The 10789-nt window shown below is 41.7% G+C and overlaps 1 protein-coding gene across 4 annotated transcripts in view; it reads left to right on the top strand.

Moving 5' to 3' along the window:
• Positions 1-10439, top strand: part of AHCTF1 (AT-hook containing transcription factor 1) — a 79823-nt gene extending 69384 nt beyond the window's left edge. For all 4 annotated transcript variants that reach the window (XM_032389246.1, XM_032389249.1, XM_032389247.1 and 1 more), the window contains exons 34-37: positions 875-2831; positions 6662-6795; positions 7846-7928; positions 8698-10439. In XM_032389246.1, coding sequence (XP_032245137.1) covers positions 875-2831; positions 6662-6795; positions 7846-7928; positions 8698-8887 — 2364 coding nt within the window. In that variant the 3' untranslated portion in view covers positions 8888-10439. The remainder of the gene's footprint in view (positions 1-874; positions 2832-6661; positions 6796-7845; positions 7929-8697) is intronic.
• Positions 10440-10789: the final 350 nt, after the last annotated feature.

A 10789-nucleotide genomic window follows, 5' to 3' on the forward strand; every position in this document is an offset into this window, starting at 1 on the left:
CATATGCATTTTCATGAGTATTCTCACTGTAAAATAGATGGATAAAGTCCCCTTACTTCAGCCGGGAAGCTAATAAAAATTGTGGGCGTGGTATGAGTGAGAATCCTCATTTCTGGGTATTTCCAGTCTTCATCTCACTGAATGTGTGGGGAGTGGGGAATATGTCATTGTCTAGGTGGGTGGTAATGTTCTACCTTCTTGGTCAGGAGATCTCTCTGTTACTTTCTACCTCCTCCTTTTTCTCCCCCTCCCTTACCAAAAGGTAAATGCAAGGACCATTCCTTCTTCCACCAAACCCTTGCAGGAGAGGTACTGAACTTGAAAGCCTTAGGAATTTCATGGTTTATGCAGCCCCAGCAAAGGGAAGAGGATTGAGTCTAGCCCAAGGGAGCTTATGTAGGTGAATTCTTCTTCAACCTTATGGGGATCATGCTGTTTAGAAAAAGTGTGGTTAGTTAGGGATTTTGGGGATTACCATTAAAACACAATTTGGGGGTTGTGTCTTTTTCTCCAGTTAATGTTTTTTTCCGGGTGAGAACAGAATAAGTCCTTAAATTAGCATCATAGTAATTTTCAAGGTTTTGTAAAGACTGTCTTTTTTAGCTAAGGAAATGTGGAATTTCTATTTTAATTCCATTCAGAATCTCAAAATCTTTTTCTGTCTAGTTATTTTGACCAAGTAATAATCTCTGATTGCTTAAATAGATATTTTTATAAAATAAACCCATAAGTATATGCCATATCAAACGTAGTTTATGTTTAACAATTCATATACCAAGGGTGAGATGATTATTAAAAAACTGTATGCTTTAGGCTAAAATAAATGTACACATTAAAATTCTTTAACCAGTCTCTTATCTTTAATTCATTGTAGGTGACTGAACATGAAAAGCTCGGAGTTCAAGATTCAGAACACGAGGCTAGGAGTCTTTCATTTAATGAGTTGTACCCCTCAGGGACTCTTAAACTCCAATATAATTTTGATACCATTGAGCAACAATTTTGTGACTTACCTGATAATAAAGACTCTGCTGAGTGTGACGTTGCCGAAGTAGACGGGGAACTTTTTGGGGCTCAGAGCAACTTTACCTTGATATTGGAAGGTGAAGAAGGAGAATTAGAGACAGGTGATTCTGCAGCATCTAATGTGTTAGCTCCAGCGGCAAACACAGTAGCTGAGGAAAAACATGTATGCAGTGAGGAAAATGGTGGACACGACGCAGAGTTGCCAACGGTCCTGACTAGTGATCAGGAGTCCCAGAAGGTAGAGACCTTACCATATGTGCCTGAACCAATTAAAGTAGCAATCGCAGAAAATTTACTAGATATAATTAAAGACACGAGAAGTAAAGAAATTACTTCAGATACAGCGGAACAGCAGTCCATTCATGAAAACATACCTTTAATAAGCCAGCAGGTCACCAAGGTAGTCAAATCTACGTTGAAGACTGTTCAGGAAACAAGTACAGTGACTATAAACGTGAGCCAGCTTGATGACACGATTTCCTCCAGAACTCGCAGGAGAGGACGTGTCCAAAACCTGAGTGTCCAATCAGCACAACAGGAAGAGTCTGTAGCTGTTGCTACTCCTGACAGGCTGGGCCTTTTGGATAGGAGGACTCGGAAAAGGAAAGAAATTTCTGGGTCTTTTGAAGGTGCCTGTTCTGATATCAAAGTTATATCTCAGAACCTGCAAATACCTCAAAATTCTGTGACTCCTAGGAGGGGAAGGAAAAGGACAGAAGATAATCAGGACATGTTAGAAAGTGATCGTCCTATGGAACAGGACTTAGAGGTTACTCCAGATAGCAGACTAAGGAGGGTAAAACCCTCTCAGCTCTTGGAACCAGCTACTGGAAAAACTAAGCTTTCGTCTGTTACAAAAAAGACTCCTAAAGGAATTAAAAAATCTGTGGAATACCCGGAAAGTGTTGAAATGGTAGATCTAGATCTGACAGTTAGTAAAGTAGCACATCCCAGCGGAAGTACCCGAAAATTGAGAAGTGCCACTCTAGAAACTTCTAAAAAGACAGGACATAAGCCAGATGGAGAAACTAAGCTTTCTTCTGTTACCAAGAAGACTCCTAAAGGAATTAAAAAATCCGTAGACTATCCGGAAAGTGTTGAAATGGTAGATCTAGATCTAAAAGTTAATAAAGTAGCACGTCCCAGTGGAAGTACCCGAAAACTGAGAAGTGCTAATCTAGAAGCTGCTGAAAGTAGAGGACATAAACCAGATGGAAAGCCCATGGACGAGCCACCGCCTGTCAAGCCTGACAAAAGTCCTAAAAAGAGGGCAAGTAGCACACTCGATGTCACAGAAGACTCCAAACTGGATTCATCACAGCTGAGTCTTCAGGCAGAGTTTGGTAGACCTAGGAAACGTGGTAGACCGAGAAAAGTTAATCCATCTGGAGATGTGAGATCCAAGGCTGCCAAGGAAGTGAAAAGTCCCAAGAGGAGGTCGACAGGAAAGAACCCGGCCAAAAGAAAGACTGATGTTGCAAAAACACCCTTAGAAAAATCCGCTTTAGTGCCAAATGAACTTGCTGTGGTGACTGGCTCTAAGAAAAAGCTTATGAAAAGGACTGAAGATCCAAACCAAACATGTGCATTACGTCCAGTATCAGAAAAATACACTGATGAAGAAATGACAGCTATGGAAACTGACAACCTGGAAGAGAGGGGGCTTGCCTCAGCCGCTCCGCCAAAATCGTCCCGCAGCACAAGGACTCGATCTAGCAAAGCCATCTCATTTCCCGACCTCTCTGAACCAAAAAATGAGTTTGTGTTCTCTACTCCCGTGTCAAAGGTTCCAAGGAAAGAGAAAGGTACTTTTACTTATATTCAGAGCACAGTTTTCATCTCGCTCAAAGTCTTCAGCTTAAAATTCTGTTGTGTAAAGCGCAATTTAAGACCGTAATTATTTCTCCTAAAAATGATTAGTAGTTACAGGAAATTCCTCTCCCCCTCCAAAAAAGAAAACACACTTTAAATAGTAAAATTTAAAGATTTTAAATTTCAAAGTATCTTTAGATTCAGGAATTTTCTGTTTCACTGTGACTCTTGAACCCTATAATTCACTTGACACAGGTTTAATCTAGAATAGTATCATTTCTCTTCATTCTGCCCTGACATAAGTGACTTAATTTCTCCTCAAATAGAATCAGCATTTTTAATCTTAAGTGCCACTGTGTTTGGCTCATGTCCCAGCAGATATCCGCAACCTCAAATTGTTTTGAAGGGAAGGAGCAGTAGAATTTTATTGTTTAGGATACAGAAATTATTTCAGTGCCACCTCCCTGTTGCCCATAAATTGGCGTGGCTGCACGTCCAGCCTCCCTCATTGCCCCTCCTGAGCTCACGACTGTATCGTTGGGTTGGTATAGCTCATACCTTCCCAGCGGGGGTGACGTGTCTCCCCAAAGAATGAAAATATCTTAGTCTTTATCTGTGCTATTAGGATTTGGAGGGGGGATGTTTCAGTGAAGCAGCCAATTAAGAGAAAGGGTCTAAAAGGTGGTGATGATGATGAAGGAAATGTTGAGACACTGGTGTAGCTGAACAGAACGTGTTAGGGTCGTTCTTGGCAAATGTAATAAAAATGGTTAGGTGAGCAAAATGTAGTTGTTCACTTAAGGTTGAAGATCTGAATTTCAGCAAAGCAGCTCAGGGACTCGTAAGTAAAGTAGGTGACTTTGTTGTATTTATTTAACCTTTCAGAACTGTTGCGTGTACTTTTAAAAGCATTAGTGAACATCCTGTAGAGTTAGTTGCCTTATGACTTGAGGAAGGCCACACGAAAGATAAGCCATTTAGAAATATGCAAACTGAAAATTTTCTATATTCAGCATTCACTCTGCAAACACTGTTTAAATGTGTTGGTTTATGCAGTCATTTATTTTAGTTACATAGTCTGAGCCCAGGAAGGGGCCCTTTGCCATCAGATTGATCATTTGTTTTACAAAATAACTTGTAGTTGCAGGAGGTCTGTCTCCCTCCCCTCACCCCCAGTTTTTAAAAATAGATCTTTGATTTTGTGGTACTGTAGGATTCAGTTTTTTACAGTTTGAGGAAAGGGAGGTCACGCCCATACTTTCCTTGGAGCAGGACGCAATGACCGGAGTGTGTCCGATTTTAGCTCACTTGACTAAGCTGCTAGATCAGATAAATTTTAAATGCCGCAGTGTGGGTAGCAGAAGGTCATTAACACAATTCTTTTACACTTTCCTTGTGACTTAGAAAAGTATAGCAAACACCCAGATTGTATGGTATTTTGGCAAATGTCTCAGTAGTTCTGATCTTCGTCATCTTTACATAAACTTGTCACCTATATACCCACGAACTACAGCTTGTGTCTGTAATAAAATACATGCCTGCCATAGAAAATTAGAAATTCAGTGTATATCCTCTCGTTACCTGAAGGACCGATAACCAGAGTTCACATTTTTGTGTGTCTCGTGGCTTCCCCACCGATAGGCTTCCCGGCTGGCACCGCATCTTGCTGATGGGCCACACATGCTTGTACCTTCTCCTGTTACGTATTTGAACCGTTGTCAGATTCTCTAGTGTTAAAAACAGGCACCTTCTCGCGTTAGAAGTGGTGAGAAATTGGGGACTGAGATCTCTCATTTCTGCCACTTAGTAGCTGGGCAGCCAGTCCTTTCACTTTTCCGAATCTGGCTTTCTCACTTTGACAACGAAGAGGATAGCGCCTGCCCTGCAGCCTTCTGACAAGGCAGTCACCAGCGTCCAGGCCCTCCTTGCTTCTCTTGCCCTCCGGCTAGAGTTCCCTCTCTCCTCCTCTGCCCATTCACGTTATCTTCTTAAAGCTCTTTAGGAAGGGCAGGAAGCACAGAGGAGCGGGCCCAGAAATATTATCGGATGACCCGAAGGCAGTCAGAGAAACAGCCGTCCTAGAATTTAGTTAGAGGCATTTCGCTGGTCAGAAAAACGTGAAGCTTGACATCTCCGTGGAGTCTGTCTAATTTCTGTTACTCAGCAGCAGGTGTTTAAGGGCCTGCCATGGGCCTGAGGCTGAACTGGGGTAGATGTTCGTCAGGTGATTGGATTCCCACTCCAGCGCAGTGAAGTGTAGCTACTGTTCTTCCTTCCTTCCACAGTGAGGGGAGGTTGAAGTTCAGGGAGACTGAGCCCCCACGCCACCCAGGCTGCGAGGCGGTGTCCGGACCCCACCTGCTGGCTGCTCAGAGCATTGACCAGTACGTTCCTGGCCTTGAAGCCGGCACTTTGGGTGTAGCGCTGGCATCAAAACTTCCCCTCAGGAAACAGAGAGGTGGGTGAGGAGTGAATATGCCAAGAAGTATCATAAAATCTTGTTTGGCTTAGTAGAAGCACGTGGAAGAAATGGGGGAGGCCGAACATTTTTGCACACAATAGTGGGTGTTCATATTTTCTTACTTCTTTGAATTGTAGGGGGAGATGGAGGGGAAGAACGTGAGCTGGTCTTTGAAAAGCCAGGGCAGTTGTTGCTCCAGGTAGCCTAGAAAGAGAAAAACAGCATGTTTTCATTTCCTGGAAAGACCCTAGATAGGTTTCTTCTTAACGACAAAAGGGGAAGGTCACCACCAGCACCCCCACTGTTGCTGCCTCTGCCGCTAGTCCTCTGGCAGCAGAAAGAACTCTGATTTCTGACCTCACCTCTGTTTTTTCTTAACAATCATGTGCTTTAAAAGCAGAATTTGATGTCTTATAGAAGTCTTGACTGTCCAGGTGGGTGAAATAATGCTGAACTAGACTTGGAGAATTTTATTTCAGGACTGTAAATTCTTGAAATAGTAAGCACCTACTGTGGGCCACCCACGCTGTTCGATCCTCTCATCTTCACGATGACTTGATAGGTCCTATTATTAATCCCATTTTGTAGAAACTGAGGCACAGAGGGGTTTAATTTGCCAAGTGCAGGAGCTGGGATTTAACCGGTGGCAGACGGCTTCAGCAGCTGCTTCCATAACATGGCTACTGGCCATGAATACAGAGATCCTGTGGTAAAAACAAAATCTGAGATACAGTCTGTGATATTTTTAATTACGTATTTTGAACCAGTTCTTAATTAAACCATTTTTATTTATCTATGGCATTTCTTCCTATCAGCCTGTTCTTCCACATTCATTACTTTCTCTGCTTGCTTTTTCTTTCCCTTTATGGCGGAGACTTTTCTGTTGTTGCTTTGACCCGAACAACTAGCTCAGAATGAGCTGGAAGGAAAGAACTTTTGAGTCTTCTTTGAAGATAAAATTACTTTCGTAAATGAAAACCTCGTCTCTGGAATAGGAAGGTTTACAAAGCAATCTAGCTCAGCTTATGTACAAGATTGACGCTTCCCTCCCTGAGAACATTTGAGGAGCAGTAAAGATTAGAATTAGTGGAATGATATAGTTCTGAGCTTTTTAGGTCTTATTTTTCTGTTGTAGTGTTAACTTAGATTGAGGCATTAGATGTTTCTGAACTTGGGATTTGCCCTGTCGTTCCTCTCCTCCTGGCGCAGCCGCCATGTTCAGATGCTTGTGTCTTCCAGGTTGTCTTCCAGGTTGCCTTCCCGATGTGCGTCGTTTGTTCCAAGCTTTAAAAAAGCATAGATACTGATACATATTTAGATGGACATGGATACAGTGTGTTTTTTCTCCCTGCCTTGCTTTAGGGAAAAAAATAGAGGCTCCCGCACAGCTGCAAGAATTAGTTTCAGATATACCTTCTCGGTTTGTCTTCTCACCTCCTGCGTCACGGACCAGGCGGAAAACCACATCTAACACATCCAGAGCTGGAGATGAACTGGTAAGAAATGAATTGTATTCATATGCTTATTTAAACATGCTCTTTACTTGTTTAGGCAGTGTTTCTCATTTATACCGAAAGCCCCAGATCACCTTGTGTGCACTTGGGGGGGGGCCTTCCCTTGGACACAGTATGTCACCAGTGGTGTGTTCCTGGCAGCTACAGTTTAGATGACCCATTAGGGGAAAGGCTTTTAGCTTTTAGGGTCTCATCAGAATGATCTGGATGTGTTTCTCTAGATTAGAGGTCCCTGAACCCCCGGGGTGTCTTGCACAGTCACACTTGGAGAGTGTTTCAGAGTTGACTGTATCACCTGATGGCACATAACCCTAAAATCAAAGCAGTTCCGGGATTGAGAGGGAGACAGACCCTTGTTTTAACAACATTAATTCATAAGCATTTTTTGAACTATCTGCTATGAGCCAGTTATAAGGACAAAGACTTACAGAGAAATCACTTGGGCAGATTTCATGGTCTTTCAGGAGCTCAGTTTAATTGAAGAGGCTAAAACACACATAATTACTTCACGGTATGTTAAGAATCATTTATGCCCAAATAACCCTATAGACGGAAGGTAAAGCAAACAGGCACCGCTGGAAGAGAAAACCGTGGATCACAGAGGCACAGAGGCCTGGCAGTGCTCGGGGGTGGGGAGCTGCTTACAAACGGGTGAACAGCCATGTGCACATTAAAGGAAACGTGAAATAAATTCTAGGGAGGAAAACTGGTCTCTGGTGGCCAGTTCCTTTACAAGATGACGAGAGCCCGGATGTGGACGGAGGCAGTGGGAACAGGAGCGCAGCAGACAAGGACACGTTCCACGTGAAACATGCGTGCCTTGGAGATGAACTGGATGTGTGGGGATAGGGATAAAGAGCGGCCCTAGATGACCAGAGTTCCTACTAAAGATAAAAGGGGTCCGTTTGGGACTTGTGGCATCTGAATTCACTAGCCCTCTTTGGCCATATTCCTTGATGCAGGATAGAACTAATACAACTCGGATTTCAAGTATTTACTTACGATTTAGCTTCTAAAATTTTTAACCCCTAGAAAGACAATGCTCCATTAATGGAAACTGTGAGAAGGCCAAAAGTGAAAACAACCAGGACGGCAAAGACAAAACAAGCAAGCAGGTATGAACTTTTTTATGCTATAATTTTTATCCATTTTGTTTTGTAGATTAGATTTGAGAAGAGTCATAACTTAGAGAAATGAAGCTCTTCAGGAAAGGGTCATTCTTAGGGGCATTGTGCACACTGGCTTGTGGCGACGGCTGGGTCTCCCCACACAGCAGTGAAAGCCAACCTGTCCTTTTTAAAGGGGTCACGGGGGTCTTGTTTTTGGCAGTGGGAGGTTTCACCCTTTCCTTAGTAAAGGTAGATAACTATTAATAAAAATAATTATAAACTTAAAAATCTTGTACTTATTTTACTAGTAGCAATAAAACTTCCATTCACGAGGACGTTTGTCCAGGTATATTGATGCTTAGGCATGGTTGAATTTCATAAAAGTACAAAGTAAATCCATTTGATCTTCCTTTAAAAATGGACGTCATGAGACTTTGGACCATAACTCATAACACCGTTCATATATATATATATATATATATGAAACGTTCATACGACGGAGGTATACCCGTACTTGCTGATTGCTGGTGTGCGAGAGTTGCTGTTTCTCACACACTTCACGGGCCTGCTGGGCTCTCAGCCCACCGACGTCATGTGAAGCCTTTACGCAGCCTCCAGGTACCCTGTGACCAAAAGCTTTGCTTCACTTCTAAAATCAAAGCACCAGGAAAGGGTACTGCTCCTACAGGCTTTTTTCCCCCAAGGTAATTGGGAAGTGGATTCTAGTTGATATTATAATGTATTTATTCTTACTTGAATTGTGTTTTGTTTTCAGAAGCAAAGAAGAAGATAATTGGTCACCTCCTCCCGTGAAAATCCGGCTGATTTCTCCTTTGGCGAGCCCGGTTGACGGAGTCCAGAGCAAGCCTCGAAGAGCGACAGCAGTAGCGGGAAGAGCTCCGGGAAGGAGCAGGAAGAAACTGTCTTCCCTTCCAAAGCAAGTTTTACGCAGAAAAATGCTATAATTTTTTTTCAAGTTTTTAATGAACACCAATTTGTAAAATCATCAGAATTGTGTGGATTATTAAAAATCACCTAATTTGGAAGAAAATAATTTGTATAAATTACTGTAAATTTTTGTAAAAACAGAAGGTCTTCAGTGAGTACAATAACTCCGTAAGGAGTGTGATTCTTTTAGTCTGGGCAGATTTTCTATTTTATATTGACTTCATACATTTATATAATATGTAAATATGGCTTCTTACTGGAATGTTAAATAAAGTGTATACTTCACAGTAGTTTGTGTCTGTTAGATTTTTGAGAGGGGATTTCTGTTTTAATAATGATTTTATAATGCTAGTAGGTATTGGTCCCATTTTCTTTCGCTACAGTTAAAAGGTATTAGACCAGCCTTAAAACGAAGATAATTGAAGAACTGCTGATTTTTTTTAAAGTTGCTATTTTATAATTTATGCACTGTGCTCCTATGATTGAGATTTCTAATCATAAAATGTATATATATATTTTTTTGCCTGTTACTATGTTGAAATCGAATTATGGGCATGTAATTTTGCCGCTTTTTGTAGTTTAACAAATTTTGTATATTCTACCTCAAATTTGTCATTTTCCAAGTAAGGCATTGGTTAAATACAATGTTTGCATTTCTTGTTCAGCAAGCTTAAAGGCTCTTTACCTTTAAAGTCTCTTCATTCTTCAGAGACTAATCATCCAGGTTAGACTGACCGGTTCACTGCTCACTAGCCTCCTGGAAAGGTTTGAGAAGAAAGGGAAATGTCGAACAAAACTATTTCATGGCTGCTCGATACACCTCGTGTGTGCCTAGTATCGACAGAATGAGAAGTCTGAACAAATTTTATAATATTCTTGCTGTGAAGGAGCTTGCTGTAAAATCACAGAAATCCCTTAATATTCAGGTTTGAAAACTGACTCATTTTCATAGGACCTCAGGCACAGACTATTGAGGACGGGGAACGAGTGTGAGGTGGGAAGGGAAAAAGAAACAAGACACTGTTGTCTGCAGTACAACTGTGCAGTTCAGTGGGGACGCTTGATGTAGCCTGTGAAACTCATCAATAAGTGAGTGCTGTAAAATAATTTATAACAGGTCATGGGTAGTGTGTAACGAATGGACCATTAATAATTGATTGTCTAGAAACAAACTGCTTGTGTTGGCTAAGCTTGTAATGTGTTAGTGTGAAGCAGAAGCACTGTGCTTTCCACCTTATTTTTCTACCAAATAAATCCACGGGAGATGGGAAATGATGACAGCGCCTCTGCCAAGTACGGACGGTGTGCGAGTAGCGGTGCGCGTGCGGCCTTTCAGTCAGGTTAGTGACGGAGGCGACGCCGCCTGGTTGAAACTCGGACTAGGACTTGCATTTTATTCCTTTTGCTAATGATCGTTATCAAACATGTATTCAAGCTGCTTGTCATTGATGGAATATTAAACTTCCTTTTAAATGAACTTGTTAAACGAGTAATTTAACGATCTCTACGTAATTAGTAAACACGTAACCTCATTCCTTTGCGCAAGTAGCTCAATAAAAAAATTGCTGAGAGAAACGTACTGTCAAGTTAGTAATTCTTTAAACCGATGCGGGTTGGTGACTACAGATATATGCTGTTCTTAATAAATGTACTTTTCCCCCCAGCTGCTCATTCAGCTGTGTTGCTACAACACTGTAGGATAAAATAGAGGTGGTACTTGTTCTGGGACCCTGTAGCAATCTCTGATTATCAAGGCATTAGTTACAAATTTTAAGATAATTCTGAACAATTGACCCATTCAGTGAACTTTTGACTGCTTGAATCAAACGCGGTACTAGAGAAATGGGATACAAAGCAGCTTGCTGTCTCATATGTAAGTAAGTAATTGATGGCAGAACGCACCACAGTGGTAAGGCAGA

Source organism: Phoca vitulina, unplaced genomic scaffold (genome assembly GCF_004348235.1).
Source record: "Phoca vitulina isolate PV1807 unplaced genomic scaffold, GSC_HSeal_1.0 scaffold54, whole genome shotgun sequence".
NCBI lineage: Eukaryota > Metazoa > Chordata > Mammalia > Carnivora > Phocidae > Phoca > Phoca vitulina.